We start from the raw sequence: 20,000 nt of genomic DNA on the forward strand, positions 1-20,000 counted from the left end.
TGGCTAGTGGAGCCAGATTTTCCCCCTCCTGCCCTTTCATGAAAGGAAGAACCAATTGACAGGGCAAACTTCACTGTTGTCTTATTTTAAGAAATTGACACAGCCACGCTGTAGTTCAGCAACTACCACCCTGATTGGTCAGCAGCCATCAACATCAAGGCAAGATCCTCCCATCACCAAAAAGGTTACAACTTGCTCAAGGCTCAAGTGATGGTTAGCATTTTTTTAGCAATAAAGTATTTTTTAAATTAAGGAATGTACATTGTTTTCTAAAACATAATGCTAATTCACACTTAATAGACTACAGTATAGTGTAAGCATAACTTTTATATGCACTGGGGTGCCCCCCCCCAAAGGATGACATTTTTTTTGCGATCATCACTTTATTGTAGTGTTGTGTAGATGAACCTGCCATATCTCCGATATTGCCTGTATTGAGTAAGTATATTTACAGGCAAATCCGCTCTCAATCCACCTTCACCAACCCTTTCAGGGTTATGAATTGGAGAACTGCTACAACAGCAGCAATTTGTTCCTTGTCTTCACTACAAGGAGAGGCGATTGCTGTAACTGAACCATGCTGAGTGAGAAACTAAGCCAACAGCCTGCTTTTCCAGGCTTGGGCACTTCAGGCAGTACACATCTCTGGGCAAATATTTTAAGCTCTCTCTGCCCCCCCCCCCACATTTGCATGGAAGTGGAGAGAATAGATTAGAAGAGCTGCAAGCATTGCTTACTTCTCCTCTACCTCTCAGGAAGCAAGGAAACAGTGGCTGCCCAGCTAGAGACCAGCAGATGACACCATGCATTGCTAATTCTAATTTATTTACATCCCGCCTTTTTAAAGAAGTATTCAAGATGTTTGGGAAAACCATAGGCACAATGATAGCGCCTGCAGATGTAATGGGTGCCATTTTTCAGTTTCATGATCAGCCCAGGCTGAATTTCATGGCTTTGGATCAGGGCCAGGAGACCACTGAATAATTGGGCTGTTCCAAGGGGTCCCAAGTATTATTCCTCATTGTCCCCAGGCTTATATGGGCAACATGCAAAAACGAAGTTCCTAGAGAAAGGAGAGCAGGCAAAGGAAATTGCCTGTCAGAGACATCACTCTTCACTTTCTGTGGTTCCACAAGACAAATGGGCACTGTAAATCCTAGTCATGGTGCCATAGCTGGCAAGCACAGGGTAACACTGGTATTCTTACTTCTCAAGCTAAAATTCTTGTTCTTTCTCCAGTACCCCAAAGAATTCAGGGATTTGCCTTTGGATGGAAAAGGGGATGGAAAAACAAACAAGCATCCCAAAACACCCTAGTGAAACATCCTCTCTCTACACATAACTCCAAACGCACAGAGGAGATGATGGGACACACTACATTCCTACTGACATTTCACACATGGCAAATTCCTCATTGCATGGATAGACAACGTGGTGCCCTCCAGATGTAGATTACAATTCCTATCAGCCCACGCCAGCATGGCCCAATGATTAGGAGTGAGGGAAGCCTCAGTTCACAACATCTGGAGAGAATCAGGTTGGTCACCCTAGCCTCAGAAAGATTCAGTCACAGGAAAAAAGGGTGGCCACTTAGAAGAGACAAAATCCAACACAGGAACAGAGACTTTCCTTCAAGTACTTTCCAGAACTGACCAAAGCCATTCACACTCTGGAATTCACTCAAGAGATAACACTGCAACTTCAGAGCCACTCAATATCTTATTTCCCAAAGAGATCAATTCCTTTTTTTCCACAAGCCCAAAGTAAACATGGTGGCTTAGGCAGGTTTCTTTCAACTAAGGTTCTTTTCCCTCTGTATGGCCTTGATGACAAGAGTCCTCCATGGATGCTATTCATCAGAATGATACAGCATTAGTTTCCATGTGGCTTCATAGCTTATGTCAGAAAGCCAGACAAACATACTTCATTTATTTCTCGAAACGTGAGTTGAGGACATTCATGTTTAGCTGGAGTGCAGCCAAATATACAGGAAAGGGAACTTCTATATCAACCTCTGGAAGGACAGAACCCTATTACAGGGAAGTAGGAAGTATCAGGCATGATACCAGTCCAGATTCCCACTGAAGCCAGATAGTGGGATGCTTTCAGCAGTTTGCAACAGAAGGCAAATGTCCACAACAGATGCCTGGATGCTGGAGACAATGTCCATGGGGTACATCCTGGGGCTAGCCAATGAGCCCTGGTTTATCAGCTCTCCAAGAAAATATCAAGAGTGATAGATGAGAAGGAAAAAAAGAATCAAAATCTCAAAATGATGCTGAAATATATGGGAAACTTTAATGAAGGATATAAAGAGCCTGGCGTGTTTCAGCCAGCACTTTCTTTAGGGCAAACAAAATAAAACAAAACACTTAGAATACTTCAAAAAGGAATCTTTCTCAAGAATGAATATGTCTACGGATGCATTGGGTGTCTGCAGGCTTAGAAAAAAACTCAGCTGTTGCTTGATCATCTGGGAGTAAGATCAACACTCTGGCATTATACCTTTTGAAGGAGACCAAGTTGAAGGCGAGGACCTTAATACGGCCAGTTCACAACAGCTGGCAGACCAATCTCTTATATCTATCAGAACTCCTGAGTATTATGGTAGCTTGTCGAGACATGGTAGATTGGTCTCCTCTTCTCACAAAGTCTCTTTTGATGCTTCTATTGCTTTGCTAGCAACAGATCTCAGATTTTCAGGTGTGAGGGCAAGAATTCTGTATTTTTTCACCTCCACATCCATAGGCTCTCCAAGGATCTTGGGACTTGCCCTGTGAAATGTGTTGGTTGACAGAAAATGACTTGCCCAAGTGCACCAAGTGTGATTTAAGAGTGGGGACTTGTATCTATAGCTTCTTCTTTTAAGTCTCTACTCATTACGTATCACAGGCTGTTAGCTTATTATCTGTATTAGTAACAGTGACATCTTAATATTCAATATTGCCTACAGTCTTCATATCGTAGAACTCAACCACAATAGAATGTAATTGTGTGTCATTTCCTTGGGGGGGGGACCCTTTGTCCTCATCTCCTTATTCTGAGTCAGTCCACTCTTCAGTATTGTCTACACTTACTTGAAGTGGCTAAGATTTCAGGCAGGGGTTTCTACCAGCCCTATCTGTAGATGCTGGGGACTGAACTAAGTGCCTTCTGCATGCTCTACCACTGACCCCACTGCATCTAGAAATCTTGAAAATCAAAAAGAGATTAATGTTCATGTGAAAGCTTTCCATGTGAAGGGAGATTTTTTTATGTGGAGGTGCTTTCAAATTTAAAAAAAGTTATTGCTTTAAAAATGTAATGTTTTTAAACAAATGGAAAGTTATCCATCTAGGTAGTAACTTATCAAGTCATATGTCTGAGATATCATTTTAGGTAACCTATAGTTGACAGTAAGGTCCTATTGTAGGAAAATCTCCATTGCCAGTCATAAGTTTGAGCTCCTTGTAATAAATAAACATTATGTTACTTTTTTCTTGTTCTGTTGTTGACTTTGTGTCACCTGGTTATCCTAGTGATTATAAAAACAACAGAAGCAAGCAGAAAATCTAAACAACTTGGTATCTAGTCCAAAGCCAATATTATTTCATATTTTTAAAATGAACTTATTAATTTACCTTTTCAAACAAAAGAAATCACATCAAAAGTAAATAAAAGGCAAAATAAAACCAAGCCAAGCACTCTCTGGTAGTATGTAGTCCAACTGAGCAGAATAAACAAACAGGACATCTGAAACAAAGTCCTTCTACTCACTATCATGCCCAAATAAACCAGCTCCTTTACCATCATGGTATTAAGTATATCCAAAGCAAGGCTTGTGAGTTCAGTGGTCAGGAGGCATTACCCTCACGATTTAACGAATGTAATGAATGGCCCAACATTAATTGAGAGGGGCTAGCACCAGTGGGGAGAAAATTCTAACAGCAGCCACAACAAATCAAAGCTTTATAGGCCACCTGCTGCAAAGCATCAGGGAATATAAACAAGGAAGCCAGCATCTTTGCAGGGTATGATGTGGGAAACCATAGCCAGTATCTCTTTATCTCTTGGAAGACCCACAGCTTTAAAGTTTGGGTCACCCTACACTCCCACCACATATGTATATAGGTTCTCACAGAATTACACCCGTACCAACATTTACTGATAGGCTTTTAAAAATTTGCCTCAACTTGACAAAAGTACAATACCAGTTAAGCACTACCTGCTTAACATACGGTGCTTCCAATTTATCATATTATAAGCGTTTTTTTTCAAATCAATTGCCCAAATTTCTTTGAGCCCAATAGCCATACTGCTTAAATTATCATTTTATCGATCACATATATAATTCATTTTAAGCTATCCTCTGGCCTGTTACAAAGACATTCAACAAATTTTGGCTCTCAGGAACAGGCCAGCGTTATTCATGATGCAGAGAAAAACTCATGAATGCCACCAAGTTTACACTCTTTAGCCAATCACAGTTCATGGATTAGTATATGTGGCAATTGCATTCCACTTTATGCACCTACTTAAAACAAAGGGGCACACCTAGAAATGTAATGTGTGAAGTAGCCCTGGACTGATCCAAGATGGTGTCCATAGTAGTGATATCAAAATATAGCTAAGTCCAAGGACTGCTTCAGACTATATGGTAGCCAACGCACGCACACACAACCAAACCACAGCTGATTCTGACCCATGGCATGTTCACCTGCATAATACAGACATTCATAAATATGTGTTTCCCCAACTTTTATGGATACATGTAAAATATTTTCTGTGGACCTGTGAAAAATATGGTGTGTGAAGTGGCCCTAAACCTCTGCACCCAAAGTTACAATTTTAATACTAGGTTTTGAGAGGTTTGTGGCTGAGGTTGTCCAGATGGTTTGTGACCTGGTAGGGACGCGTCTTAATGCCTCTTCATGAGTTTTAACTTGTACTGAATTCAGCATCCCTCCTAACTGGGGTGAGATTTCAGAAGTGTATTACACTCCAGCATTTGCACTGGCTTCATATTGCCTTCCAAGAACAAGTCAAGGTCCAGGGTTAGGGTTTTAATTCATGCAGTATTTAGGGACGCGGGTGGCGCTGTGGGTAAAAGCCTCAGCGCCTAGGGCTTGCCGATCGAAAGGTCGCGGTTCTAATCCCCGCGGCGGGGTGCGCTCCCTTTGCTCGGTCCCAGCGCCTGCCAACCTAGCAGTTTGAAAGCACCCTCGGGTGCAAGTAGATAAATAGGGACCGCTTACTGGCGGGAAGGTAAACGGCGTTTCCGTGTGCTGTGCTGGCTCGCTAGATGCAGCTTCGTCACGCTGGCCATGTAACCCGGAAGTGTCTCCGGACAGCGCTGGCCCTCGGCCTCTTAAGTGAGATGGGCGCACAACCCTAGAGTCTGTCAAGACTGGCCCGTACGGGCAGGGGTACCTTTACCTTTTTAATCTGGCAAGTCTAAACCTGGTACAGTGAACTCATCACTGATTATCAAAATTGTACTGTAGAGTCAAAGGCTGAAGTATGCAAATCTCAGTCATGCTTCTTTTTTCATTTGGAGCAATTTCATTTAGTTTTAAAAAGCTAACTTTAATGCTAATTATCCCAGCCTTCTTTCCAACTTCTGTCTCTTAGCTGCTTGAACTCACAGCCTTCAGCTTTCCCTGAATGCCAGGGATTGTCACAGTAATGAGGAAAGTTTTTCACCAGCTCTGTCTGGCATAAAGGCTGAAAACCCTTTTGAACAATTTGGACCTATTGTGCTTTCTTGCATTGTTTTGAGACTGCTCTAAATGCCTCTTCATGAGTTTTAACTTGTACTGAATTCAGCATCCCTCCTAACTGGGGTGAGATTTCAGAAGCGTATTACACTCCAGCATTTGCACTGGCTTCATATTGCCTTCCGAGAACAAGTCGAGGTCCAGGGTTAGGGTTTTAATTCATGCAGTATCTAATAGTTTAGGCTTAACATAGCTATAGCCAGTTTCCCTACATTACACTGTGATCTCCTGAGATAAACGGAGAGTCGGTTGTGAAACAATCCAGAGAACAAGAGATTCCTTGTTCTCGTGCGAACAAGGGGCCTCACACGAAGAGGTTTTTACTGCTGATTTTCTTCAACTATGGGGACTCCATTTCCGTGGAGGCCTGCTAAAGCCTGAGCCTGATGGCCAAACTAAAAGTGGCATTAGTCACTTAGCTCTGTTTCTAAGTGAAGGGTGTTGTTGACAGATAGCATGGAGGCTATTTGAATTGGGCATGAATAAAATGAATGGGGCATTTTGGGGCGATGCAAATTGGAGGCACACGTGGCCCAGTCTGGATCAGTTTTACAACAAGAGGTCTTAAGGTGCTGATCCAGATCAGGACTTCTGTGCTCGCTTTTTGTTAAAAAAAACAACAAAAACCCAAACCCTTGCACTTAAGGACAGAACAATGAGACTAATGTCATGTGCAGTTTGACACAAGTCAGCTTTTTGAAGTGATTTTAATCATTTTAAATCGGACCGACTTTTACAGCAAGATAAACTAATGATCCTCATAAAAATTACATTCATAGTAATTCAGCAAATATGTTCCCTTCCTCTCCATATTGTTGTTATATAACTAGAGCTGGGCAATACCTGGTTTTCAACATCATGATATATTAGCAGCTAAATATTGTGATATACTGATATATCACAATGTCTCACCTTAGGGGGAGGAAGCAGCAGCTGAGATATATTGTCCAGCCCTACAGCTGAGCATGCCTCCGACTCACACAAACCAGAAGGGTGGGGTGGGGCTTCCTCAAAGGTGCACATGGGCTGGCGGATGGCGCCCAAGCCTGCCTCCGCCTCTGTCCAAGCAAGCAAGCAAGACGCCCCTTTCCTCCCAGACTGTCACCTGCAAAGTGTTCCAGCACAATCCTATGCATGTTGACTCAGAAGGAACACAGTGCTATTTTTCTAGAAAAAGAGGTGCCTGAACTCGCCATGCACACTTTCCTTGTTCTCTTAAATGTCAATGGTGCCCACCTGAGAGGTGCTGGAACTAAGTTCTGGAGAGTTCCGGCTTGGGGGGGGGGGAGCCCTGGAAGGAAGTCTCCACAAGTTCAACAGGGCTTACTAGTGAAAGTGTTTAGGATTACATACTTAGTTCATGTACTCAACATGCATATCATTTTGCCTTGATCATCTTGGGGGGTGGACGGAGTAGGTTACAATGGCAAGGTGTAGTTCCCAAACAGATGAATGGTGTTAATGCAAATTTCTAACAGAGCTGCAGTAAACAACACACATACACAGCACTTATTTCTACTAATGGTTCCTCATGCAGTTAGGGATAAGAGTAAGGAAGTCTAATCCCAATGCACTACCTCCTAAAAGAATTGGGCACATGTTTTCATTTTTCACTATATAATATTTTTCACCATATAATATTGCTGCATTTCCAGGCTTTCCATGAATGTTCCACCAAGTATATTAACAAAAAAAATCAACAATTTACCCAGATGTCTCTAGCAAAGAAACAGTTTGAACTTCAGAACCAAAGGAGTGTTTGAACAGACCACACAATTCTGAATTCCTAGTGGATGACAACACTAAGACTATTACCTAGGGATTGATGCATTGCTAATGATGCTACAACAGTTAGATAATTCTAAGATAGAAGTAGTATCCAAATAGTAACTAAAACCACACATATTCTTTTTGTGGCATAAAACTACTAGCATTTGATATTTAGGTTAATACAAAGGAGCATGGCATTTTGAGAATACATTTCACTAATGTGGCAGAATATTTATCAACATTATTTATCATTTTACGAATATGATAGAAGTATTTTCCCAGTAGGGTACAGAAACATGAATACTGTGTCAAAGTGAACAATACGTTCTGTTTTAAGTATTAAGAACTCCAAGATGCTTCACTAATTGAGATATATTTTAATAATGCAAACCATAGTTGTGCTTGTCCCTCTTCATATTTGTTGTATTTGGTGCTTACTCCTCCGGTGGGCACTATAGTAAAAGAGAGAGATTTGCACCACCTTTTAAAGACTGAATTCCAGCTGACCCTTGAGTGGATGCAGCATGAAAGATTTATTCCTCTGCTGCCTGCAGCTGTAGTCCTTGAGATATTTTGAGTCCCATTCTGCCCTCAGTCGAAAGAGTACCGTGAAAATGGTACAAAGTGCCCTGATGTAACAAAGGCAACACATGTTTCCACATGTACATCCTGTGCTAAACTGAGAATCATGGGAGCAAACGTGCTGAATGCACACTTCTCAATACTTTATTGTGACGTTTAGGACCTAGAGCAAAACACGCTATTCTTATTTTCGGAACCATGCATGGGGCTCCAGCTGGATAATAACCAGTGCTGTTTGGAGGTGAGGAAACTGAATTCAAAGTCTCCTCCTTTCTAAATTTGTTTCAACAATGTGAATGGTAGATAGGTACCTCCAAATACAGTGGTACCTCGGGTTACATACGCTTCAGGTTACAGACTCCACTAACCCCAAAATAGTGCTTCAGGTTAAGAACTTTGCTTCAGGATAAGAACAGGAATCGTGCTCCGGCGGCATGGCGACAGCAGGAGGCCCCATTAGCTAAAGTGGTGCTTCAGGTTAAGAACAGTTTCAGGTTAAGAATGGACCTCCAGAACGAATTAAGTACTTAACCTGAGGTACCACTGTACAGAGCAGTGCTACATGTGCTTGGGCTCAGGCCAGAGTCTCAGCATCAAAGAGTTTAAACTCATTACAGGAAGGAATTGGAAATTTTTCTTAGGGAAAAAAGCATTGCAGACTAGGACAAGGGTGGAGAGCCCTTGTAAGCCCAAGGGTCACATTCCCTCACAGGCAATCTTCCAGGGGCTGCATAAAAGTGTGACCAGTGGCAGGAATGAGCAGAGCAACCAATGTGGCTGTTGCCTTTGTACAAAGGCCATGGGAAAGACATGCACAATCCAGAGGTTTCAACAAACACATCTCTCCATTCAGGCAAGAAAAAGGCATTACCAAAGTTACAGAACACATTCCAGCCCAGCAAGAACACTCAAGAAGAGGGTAGAAAAGGCACAGTGTGGCATGATCTGCGGAGACTCCCAAGGGCTACATAGTGAAGTCTTGAGAACCGCATTTCAGCTCCTGGCCTTGAGGTTCCCCCCTCCCCCCCAGGGTCTAGGAAATGATCCAATGGAGGCTCTTTAGTTTGGTAGTCTAACCAGGGTAATGGGGTCAACACCACAACTCTAGAGCCTATTGTCAAGGGCGCTTCCCAACCAAGGAATGCACACAGCAGAGTGTTAACTCTTTATTGTCAAAGATAACTTATGCTGCTTCTACAGCTCTGGAGACCTACACACACCAATCGAGCACCTAGGCAGCTATTCCCAGGTCTGTGCTCTATGGAGCAGTCACAGCAACGGGGACCACTCCACCAGTTTTATGTCCCTGCCCCAAACAGGCAGCATGCATGTAGCCAGAGACTACACCGACATGGAAGTTGCTTCTGCTCTTCCCACTGCAATTCTCTCCTTGTTTTGGGAGACAGTGTGGAAGCACCCGGCCCTTCACTAGCCTGGCCTGCCTCTTCCCCCACCTCTGAAACTCCCCCTCGCCTCATGGCTGGGACAGGTGTCCCCCCCCCCCAGGCCACTGCCTGCCTCTTTGGAGTTGGACTCTAGCCCCGCTTTCCTCAGTGCATTCTGCTAGTCCCTGACACCAATGCAATTGGGGCTGCCTACACCATTGAGAAGATGGAAGGCAGTTTTTGCTCTAAGCTGATCCATTAAGGCAGTTTACTTCCTTTCTCCCATTTAATGGACATGGGGAAGTGGATGCTTCAAAGAGTGCTATAAGGCAGTCCACACAACCCCATTTTAGCTGAAACAGGAGCATGGAGGCTGCTTTAAAACGCTTCTCAAAAGTGCTGCTTGAAGCACCTGATTTCAAGGGAGGGTGATGGGGGGGACTCTCACGCTCTCTCTCCACTGTTGCTGCCACCCACTGCCTTGCAGCAGAAGTGTAGCAGCTGCTTCAAACTGTGTTTTTGAGAAGCACTTTAATCCTCACTCGTCATCTGTTGCACAGGGATTAAATCCTGTTGCCTTGACTATGAGATCCTGTTCACTGCTGGAAAGAGGGCACATGGTCAATGCAGGACTAAACCATGTCCTCCTGCTATCACCAGTGACGTCAGTGGGTGGGCGTGGTTTGGATTAGTAGGAAATGCCCCTCTCGCGTTTTCCCACAAAACAAATACCAGCTTCAGAGGAGGCATTTTCCTTGGGAATGCAGTAAGTAGGAATGGGGTACATTTCCCTTCCGTGCCTGCTCTGGTCCTGTTGATTATCAGCCTCTCTTCCTCCATGGATTCAATTTGCATTTTAAAAGTCTGTATGTTGAGTGCAAATCTGCATTTAACATCATGTCAAGTTTGCACTTATTTCTAAATGTTTGGAACCACTTGATGGGTGGGTGGGTGTGCGTAGCAGAGTTGACTGGCAGAACTGAGGCTTATGTGGAAGGAGCCTAAGGTGGGACTTGGGCTAAGCTTTGTGTAATACCAATTTTTGGAAGCACCTGGTACCACATATAGTTATGAAGATGTGTAAAAGTTTTCAGTAGCCAAAACCTTGGGTTATTGAAGGAAAAGATGAAATGCCTATTCCAGTGTTTCCCAACCTTTTTTGGGCAAAGGCACACTTGTGTGATGAAAAAAATCTCAAGGCACACCACCATTACAGCCCCGTGACGACAGCGCGCAGCGTCACGCCGGGAGGGACGCACGAAAGTGTAAGTTTCAATTTTTTTCCCTCCCCCTTGCCGGGGAACCTCCAAGCTTTGGGGGTGGGGGGGGGAGGCAGCAAAGCGAGGCAGGAAGGAGAGCGCGGCTTGGCTGGGTGAGCTTTGGCAGGGGCAGGGAATGAGAGCCGCGAGGCGGGCGCTGCGGACGGAGGCGCTGCCCGCCGAGCTCGCAGGCAGCCAGGCAGGCAGACGGCGAGAGCCCCGCGCTGGGCGGCCTCTCCTCGCCGCCCCGCCTCTCGCCGCCCGACTCGCCCGCCTCCCTCCAGGCAACATCTCGCGGCACACCAGGCAACATCTCGCGGCACACTAGTGTGCCACGGAACAGTGGTTGGGAAACACTGGCCTATTCAACAAAAATCCTTTTTTTAAAAAATTGTTTGATATAGCGTGTCTTTCATTTGTTCCCATGTAACGATGTTTTCATAGGCACAGTAGAGAGGAAAGAAGAACTGGGAGAAAAAGTATCAGTGAAAACAAAGTAAGAGCTTTATGCATGTGATCATATTTTTATCAATTACGGAGTAAAAGGAAATGACCCTTTTGTCCTTTGGGGGCAGGGGCGGGCGAGATGAATGAGTATTTCCTTGCCGTTCTATTTTGTCAGTTTTGGTACCACAGAGTCAATAACTTCACCTTCATGCAGAAACTCTGTGATTTATAAGTTCCTCCTTTACCCAGTGCTGCCACAACCTGGAGAAGTGGAGCCAGTTGTGATGCAGAGATCAGACTTTGGTCACAGCTACTTGGGAGGGGGGGTGGAGGAAATAAAGCACTCTCTGATGATAGACAAATGTGTCTTGTTAGCAACAGCCAAAAAGCGCTTGACTTGTACTAATAACAAAAAGGCCATGTTGGTCACCATGGGTCTAAAGACGAAGCACCCTGTCACTGCCTTGGTTGGGAAATTAGCAAATAATGTTCCTTTTCTTTGATAAATGGGTGACAGTTCTCTCTCACCAATCATTTTTTAACATTTTGATGCATGTCTATGATCCCGCTGGAGGAACAGAAAAGTTTACTGGCCCTCAATTTTCAGATGATGAATGGAACACTCTAAATGTGCGATTTCTGTATGAGGTATAGTTCATTTTAAGCAATTCTAGTAAATGGGTGTCACTGATTAGAACAAATAGTCTACTTGTGCAATAGCACAAATGGTATGTCTCATTCTTCTGGTCTCCTTTGAGACAGAAAAGAAAGGGGACAACAATGACCACGTTATACTTATTGGAACTGCAGCGGTTTAAAATGAGCTGTTTTATGCAATCTTAAGATATTGTCAGTGTGATAGGAAACCAAATCAAAAAAATTTATCTCCATTATTGCTGGCCTAATTGAAATGCTTATCGTACTGAAAATGAAAAGACAACGCTAAACAGAATCTCAGTATCTAAACAGAATCTTCCCATCTCAGCTTTTATAAAATATGTTTTTTGCTAGATAAGCTATATCTAGCATAATATTTGTTTGTTTTAAAATTAGAACATAGTAAAATTAAAGTATCGGCTGTAACAGTTTTGTCTTGGTGGTGGCACAAATTAGCCAATCAGTTTTGAAGAACATTTTAGAAAGAAGCATCCTGATAAAAAGATAAGAATATCTGTCCCACTTTTTAAGGACCTCCTGGCAACTGTATTGGTCCAGATTTATTGGCCTGATCAATAAATAACCAATACTATAAAAAGAAAAAGATGCCTTGTGGATAATGAAAGAATTAAAAAGCAAGCAGGAGACAATTAGAATTGCTAGGAATGCCAAAACAGCAGTAAGTGTTCTTTTTAAGTGCTAGCCAACCAATGTTAACCATTCATTATCTGTGTTTTATTAATAATTTTTCATGATGACAAAGTTCTGTGGTTAAGAACTATAATTGAATATGTACAAGAAATTATCAGGTGGTTTGAATTTAACTAAGGCATTAGCATTTAGTTTAGCATAGTAAAAATAGTATGATTTGTGGGAGGCAATTAACAATCATTTGCTCTGTGGATACAAGTAATTTGTTTAAAGAGCACTGACCTATGAGACAGCTAGTTTGTGTTGGCTGTGATGGAAGGGAGCTATTGACTCTGAACACAGTGTAGCAGTCCCATTGACAAAGCCACACTGGAATTTACACGGAAGATCCTTAAATGCTCAAAGCTTGTGAGATCTTTTCATAGGGTGAAGTGGTTAAAAACAATGGGTACTAGCTAAAATGGATAAATATACAGATGGTTAACCCTGGAGCACCCGGAACAAAAATACAGTTACAAATGCAAGATATTCCTCTCCCTGCAATACTGAGGAGAGTAGGAGTATCATGCATTTTTGTTTACACATAAGTAGCCTATTAAGAGGAGTGATTACTTGTTGTGTAATCATTTCATAAGTCTGAAGCTGAATGGGGTTTTTTTTTGTGCAGGAATAATTGTTATTCTGATAACTAGTGAATGTGTCAAAGGCCTGGAAATGGTTCAACATTCAGATTTTTCTGCTTTGGTGTTGGATATGTTTACCCTTGTTGTTGCAATTGGGTTTCGTGTACTGCAAGTGATACTTGAATCCCTGTACTCTTTTTTGCTTGAACAAAAGTTAACCAAACTGAGGAGGAGGGAAGAAATGGGCTGCAAAACACTTAGCTGAAAGAGATACGGCTTGGCATGGTTTTCTTTTGCCCACCAGGAAACTATTATGTAAAATGCACTCCAGCAAAATAGTGACATGCTTACACCCAAACTGCTGTACACATACTACTGTTTTCTTAAAGACAACATACATAATGATTCCTCATAGTTTCAAATGTGTGCTTTAAAAAAACAAAACTAACTGCAACATAATTCCATTTAGAAGCATACAAATCACAATTTGCCGTAATCAAATAACATTGCAATGCTTATAATCTAATTAAAAAGTAATCTCAGATATTTAATTTAAGAACCTTCAATGACTGCTAGTAAGTAAAATGATGAATCTAACCTGCAGAAAGCTGCTTAATTTAAATACACCAGGAATTTTATTTTCAGGTAAGAACAATTTTAATTGTCATTAAACAAGCAAGTGATACACTACTTGACAAATATTAAAACAAGTACTGCACTCAATTATTAATTTGCACTGTTCACTTTTAAATGCAGCAAATATCTCATTAATTTAATTTTAGGTGCCCACCAGTTTATATTGCATTTTACAGTCTAGAAGGCAATTTACTAACTGGCAATTACATACAGAATGATTGTTAATTCTGCTCCTAAGTGCTAGCTGCTTGAAAACTGTTATGTCTCTCTAATTTTTGACCTTCTTACAACAAGGGTGAGGTACACTGGGAATTCCAAGGACTAGTAGAGAAGAGCTGGACATGTCATTTGTGACTCATTCTTTTAATTCACCGTGCTAATCAACTGAACTGCCACAATCTCCCAAGGTAATTGTATCTTTACAATAGTTGAAAGCAGCAGGCAAAAAGGCATGGATAGATGGTAATAGACCTTCCTCTCAGCCTGCTGAGAAACAGAACAGCAATCTTACTATATGTGACTAATAGGGCCTGGTACAGGGGGGCTGTGTTGTTGTTTTCCCTTGTGTTTAAAATCTGGTACTTTTATATTGGTGTACACACACACACACACACACACACACGTCATTTAAATGTCTCAACTTCTGTACTTTTCAAAAGCAGTTTTCTCCACCACACTGCACCCTTGTTTCATTATTCTGCAGCCTTGTTGCCCTTTGTTCCACCTCATGCTGAGAAGGTTAAATGTTAGAGTGCCAAGCCAGACTGCAAGCATGGTGGGACACTGATGGAAAACAGATGCCCTGGGGATTCTGCCCCTCCCTCTTATGGGGCCACATAATTTTCATATTGTGAAATACAGTGAAGTTTGGCTCAGTTTTCAATGGTGAGTGTAATTTCCAATGATTATCTCATTGTCCCCATCAATTTGGGGGCAATACAAATCAGACTGAAGTTTCCAGGTCAGACAGGCTGCGACCTTACCCTTCCTCTTACTTTCTGTAGCCATATAGGCTTCCGTGCCCCTTAAAAAGCATTTGAAACGTGTAGTCTTGCAAGTCTTTATTTTTATGCTTCCAGTAAATTAATTGCAGCCACAGCAGTTTTAGTAACTTTGATTCACTTAAATGTCGTTCTTTAACATTTCCTATGACTTCTTGTGAAAGGGACAAAGAATAAATTGATCTTTATGAGAATGTGACTTTTAAACACTGTAAAACTATGAAAGTTTATGTGGAGAGAACCATTCAATAAATTCCATTTATCTATTGAGTTTTGAAGACTGAGGCCAGGTTCTCATTAGTGCGTGCTCTGAAGTCGGTGGAACTATCCATTTACATTAGCTAATGTATCAGGATTATAAATAACTGCTTTTTAAAAAAAGAAAAAGAGAGAGGACCCCACGACATAAACACTTATAGGTATCCTGACAGAGCTGAGCAGAACTACTTGCAAATAGACATTTTCAGAATAGACTCCCAATATAAAACCAGCTAGGCTCTGGGAAGCTAATAACATAAGTAGCTCTTCAGATGTTTTAGTTATCAGACACTCAAAGAAATCCATAAACTACAGTGTTGCATCATAACCACCATGGAACATGTCTGCTAAAGTGTTTACCACACCTGCACATACCCTCTATTTTAATTGCCATTTCATCTATATAAAATTCCTTAATATATCATAATAACTAGGCTATTCTTGGGGAACTTATGGCCCTCCAGATGTTATCAGCCCTGCTCAGAACAGCTGGTTGGGTATGATGGGGTTTGTAGTTCAACAGCATCTGGAAGACCATAGCTTTAAAAATATCTGTATGGTGCTTTTCCAGACATACCCCATCCAGAGCAGCTTATATTAATAAAAACTACAAGTACAAGAAATCAGTATTAACTAAAACAAAACAAAATCAATATTACTTATACAGAAAATGAAAACCACAAGAATAAAAACAGAGTCACAAAAATAAAAACAGACTCCAACATGGTATTTCAGCCTCCATCTAGTGAACAGGACTACAACTGATTGGGGAAAGTCCAGTTGAAACAAATGAGTGTTATTAAAGGACTTCCAAAGTAGCCACTCACCTCAGCTCTACTGAGACTCAACTGGTTCTGATATCCCTGCTGTAAACCTTGCCAAAGTTATCACCGCTATAGCCACCACTAATTATTGCCTCACTAAGACAGCCAAGAAGAAAACTTTTAGGAAGTCAGGATGCACTGTGACCAGATAGTAACAACTGCCAATGGCCTCAACCTATTCAGTTCCCTCCACCTCAGATTTTCTCTTAAAGGGGGTGCTCTCTTCTTGGTACTCTTGTCTCATGGCCACAATCCATCAGAAGGTTTGGCATGCTTAAATGCCCTGACTTCAGGGGCTAAAACTTCCCTAATTCTGTGTTGGATTGTGGCTGATACTTGTAGCATACATGCCTGACCGTAGAAAGATGGTTGGTGCTCATATACCTTTATTTTCAGTTTACTTAACAAAAATTATATACCACTTGATTGTAAGAAAACTTCTAAGTGGTTTACAGAAATAATAAAAAAGCTGTCCAAAAATATGTGCTCTGAGTTATGAACCACTTCTCTGTGCATAATATAGTCATGTTAAATAAACAAGGAGTCTAACTGGGTGTAGCATGAGGCGGTAGAACTACCTTTCGGATGCCCTCCCCCTTAGGGTTTACAACCTTTGAAATCTTACATCCAACCCAATGCACATTGACTGACATTGTAGAGTGTTCTCCACTGTGCCATCTCAGAATGTGCACCTAAGCTTCCCAACGAGAATTCATGGGCATACAAAACTGTACCATGGTAGTTAGTATACATTTCAGTTATGTCACAAACCTGTTTCTTCGGAGCAACATGTTTTGCAAGTTCTATGTTATCAGGCTTTAGTATTTTCCACAGTCATTATAAACTAGCAAAGGAGTGTCTGTTTAAGATAAATGTAGTTCATTTGTACATATTAATTGATTACATCTCTTCCAGATGACATTGTCAGTAGGATATATTAGTAAAGGAGTATGACCCTGATACACATTCATCTTTTCAGTCTAGTAAGCTTCCTGCACTCATTTTTTTTATGTCAAAAGGATTATGTACAAATTAATGATAAAAAAATTCAAAAATATGCTCTCTGGCATTGTTATACCTTACCGTTACGTGCGTTTTAAATAAATAAATAAACAAACAAACAAACTTGAAGCACATTAATTGCAGCACGTGTCCTTATTTCCAAATTTTGCATCATGAGAAGTTGTTGTTGTTCAGTAGCAAAACGTATTTCCAAACATGGTATCTCAGAGCACCTCATTAGTTTCATCAAAATGTAAGCATGAAATACCAGGCAGAATCACCATAGTCCCATAGGGATTTAGAATAGCTTGAGTAACATTTCAACATACTCGCAAGGGTTAAAACCAGCACAATGTGTATGTACCCTGCCTTGTCTTTTAGTGGAGGGAGGTACAAGTCCGCCTTTGTACCCACAGAGGCTTTTAACAAATTATTTATTTACCATGAGGGCTACAAAATCTGGGCATAATCCGTTGTTAATGCCATAATGGAAGAGCGGGGAACCTCCAACCTTCAAGCCTAAGCAGTCCTGGCATGATTCCTCATTTGGTCCACAAGGCTATTTTGGTCAAGGCACACCCACCTAGCCTCCACATATGACATCAAATGTGGGATGTGTAAAAATGAGGCTTGACCAAAGAGGGTTTGCCATGTGCTCAGTGCTTTGCAACACCCAACTATCACTCGATTGCTGGGGTATGCATAGTTGATCATCTACTTGAGCAAAAACAGGACGCCTACCATCATAGTGATGCCAGGTGACTGAAAGGTGGGCAACCCAAGGTCTGTTGGAGAGATAAGGATCCAGCCCACAGGCCGGATTCAGCAGCCTACCACTGCCATAATGAAACAGATGGGATGACTATAAAACTCAATGAACTCCTCTTCCCTTCTTTTGGAGGCCTCTCAGGTATGCATGCGCTGCAGAATACTACCGTATTTTTTGCTCTATAAGACTCACTTTTTCCCTCCTAAAAAGTAAGGGGAAATGTGTGTGCATCTTATGGAGCGATTGCAGGCTGCGCAGCTATCCCAGAAGCCAGAACAGCAAGAGGGATTGCTGCTTTCACTGTGCAGCGATCCCTCTTGCTGTTCTGGCTTCTGGGATTCAGAATATTTTTTTTCTTGTTTTCCTCCTCCAAAAACTAGGTGCGTCTTGTGGTCTGGTGCATCTTATAGAGCGAAAAATATGGTAACTCTTACTAAGACCAAAAGGCCATGGGTATCTTATGTTCGCTCATCAAATAGTCACTCTCCGCACTACCACCCAATGGGGTCATGGCTTGCAGATTACTCAAGCCCACTTGCATGCACTGGGAGTCAACTGTGGATATAGGAATCACCTGACCCTATCAACATGGCTGAGTATATAGGAATGGTCTGTGCTCCTTATTTTAAAAAACAAAATCTGAGGATTTTGTTTAATGTAGTGCTTAAGTAAATCCTTGCATGCGTGGAATGATTCCAGGTTATGAAACAGGACTTTTCCTCCCTCGCCTTCCCCCCTGACCCCCTAAATTAGTTTGGGAGTTCTTCTCAGCATTCCAGGATGGCACAGAGTGTACACATGGGGAGGAGAGAGGGGGAAGTCCCATTGCACCAGCAGAAGTCGTTCCACTCCACTCATGGAAGCATTTAGTTGCCCTGACATTCTTTGGTACATGTATGTTTGTACAAGAGTATTCTGCCAGAACTTGAGTTCATACCTAACTTTTCCAGCTAAACTGTCAATCTCCCTTGTTTTATATTACAGCATAATTGTATTGGAAAATACAAAACAGTTTCTTGAAATAAATGTGGAATTATCCGAACATAGGATGCACCTTCAGAGTTAAAGGTGCCTTTTGAGATTGACCCATTGCTTCGAACCGGCTCACAGATTTACTAATGTGACTGTACCAACATGAAAATGAAAATCCAATGTTTTAATTCCTTGCATCATTAAAATATGCAAGACACAGATTAGAAGAAACAAAGAAGCTTTACACTTACCGGTATAGACAAACCGTCCAGGAGCACCTTTACAGAACTGTTTGGATTTGTAGGAAAGAGTTACTTCAACAACTCCGGGAATGTGGCGTGGCGGGGTTTGAACTCTGATGGCGTGGGGTGTTATCAGCTATGGAAAACCATACAGTAAACATAATTTCAGTCAAGATTGTAGTGATAGTACTCACACTTGTCAATTTGATGTAATTAGTCAAATGGGTCTAAATTGGGCCTTCTTATCAAAATGCTGCTGTCTTGCTGTCACAACGTAAGATCAGGATACTAGTAGGTTTTTTTTAACAAAATGAAAAAATATCTGCAAATGATCCTTGGTTTTAGTTTGCAGGAAAGGCCACAGGGCATCATTCATATGAAAATTGTCTCCATATGTTTCCTTAAACCTGTTCCTGGTAATTTTTTTTAATTTGTCCATTTGAATCTGGAAGATTTCCATAGCAGGCTTTCCACTAGAGGGCCTTTAAGTGCCTCCTGCATATTTCCCTATGTTTAGTCCACTGCCACATGAAACACTCATACAGTTCATAGGCCATAGCTTACCTCACTCCAGACCAACATGGTTCCAAATACAACTTGCAAGCCATCAAAGAAGTTGTCGCCGATTATGATGACTGTGGCTCCACCAGTTGTCCAACCTTCACTAGGGCTGATAGCCTTTATACAGGGTGTGGCTGCTTGTAAAAAAACAACAGCAGAAAATCAGAAACTTGGTTCCTCTCCTTTTCTGACATGAGGTTTTTGTTGTCGTTTCGCCAGTGACAAACCATGCAAAGCACAGTAGGAAGAGCATACATGATCCCCTCCAGGAGGCAAACAAAGGGGCAGTCATATATCAGCATGTTGATGTTTTAAAGAAAATTATTAAATGTTTTATAAAGCAAAGGCCAAGCAGCAGAATGCAAGTGAGCAAGAAAAAAAAATGGCTTGATACAGCAAATTATGTGTCAGGGCAAATCTGGCTATTACGAATGATTAAGCATCACATGCATGTGGCATGTCGATTTATCTGCTTTGCTGTACAGATCTAAGCAGAGTCAATCAAAAGGTTGTTGGGGGAGATGGAAGAGCAAATGCTCTGAATTTCGATTCCTCATAAGCAGCTAATTGGGTTGGGTTTTTTCATCTGCGAACTTTGCCTTTTG

The 20,000-nt window shown here is 41.7% G+C and overlaps 1 protein-coding gene and 1 long non-coding RNA gene across 26 annotated transcripts in view; one reads left to right on the top strand and one right to left on the bottom strand.

Annotated features, from left to right (window-relative positions):
• The window catches only part of LOC308586443, a 109,265-nt gene extending 90,428 nt beyond the window's left edge, over positions 1–18,837 (top strand). Inside the window, exons 5-7 of one of the 4 annotated variants that reach the window (XR_014007865.1) lie at positions 1–213; positions 11,197–11,248; positions 14,061–15,038. The exon at positions 1–213 is cut by the window's left edge and continues 127 nt beyond it. This is a non-coding gene — a long non-coding RNA (uncharacterized lncRNA). Of the gene's footprint in view, positions 214–11,196; positions 11,249–14,060; positions 15,039–18,604 lie in introns of those variants that run through there. The other 3 variants (XR_014007866.1, XR_014007867.1, XR_014007868.1) reach the window with 3 other exon arrangements.
• Positions 1–20,000, bottom strand: part of EBF3 (EBF transcription factor 3) — a gene marked incomplete at its 3' end in the record, with an annotated part of 188,670 nt that overhangs the window by 28,681 nt on the left and 139,989 nt on the right. For 12 of the 22 annotated variants that reach the window (XM_081192969.1, XM_081192965.1, XM_081192959.1 and 9 more), the window contains 2 exons: positions 19,399–19,532; positions 18,844–18,970 (listed from right to left, as the gene is read on the bottom strand). In XM_081192969.1, the coding sequence (XP_081049095.1) occupies positions 18,844–18,970; positions 19,399–19,532 (261 nt within the window). The remainder of the gene's footprint in view (positions 1–18,843; positions 18,971–19,398; positions 19,533–20,000) is intronic. The other 10 variants (XM_081192966.1, XM_081192960.1, XM_081192967.1 and 7 more) reach the window with 1 other exon arrangement.

Source organism: Podarcis bocagei (assembly GCF_964188305.1).
Source record: "Podarcis bocagei genome assembly, chromosome: 4".
In the NCBI taxonomy this organism is placed as follows: domain Eukaryota; kingdom Metazoa; phylum Chordata; class Lepidosauria; order Squamata; family Lacertidae; genus Podarcis; species Podarcis bocagei.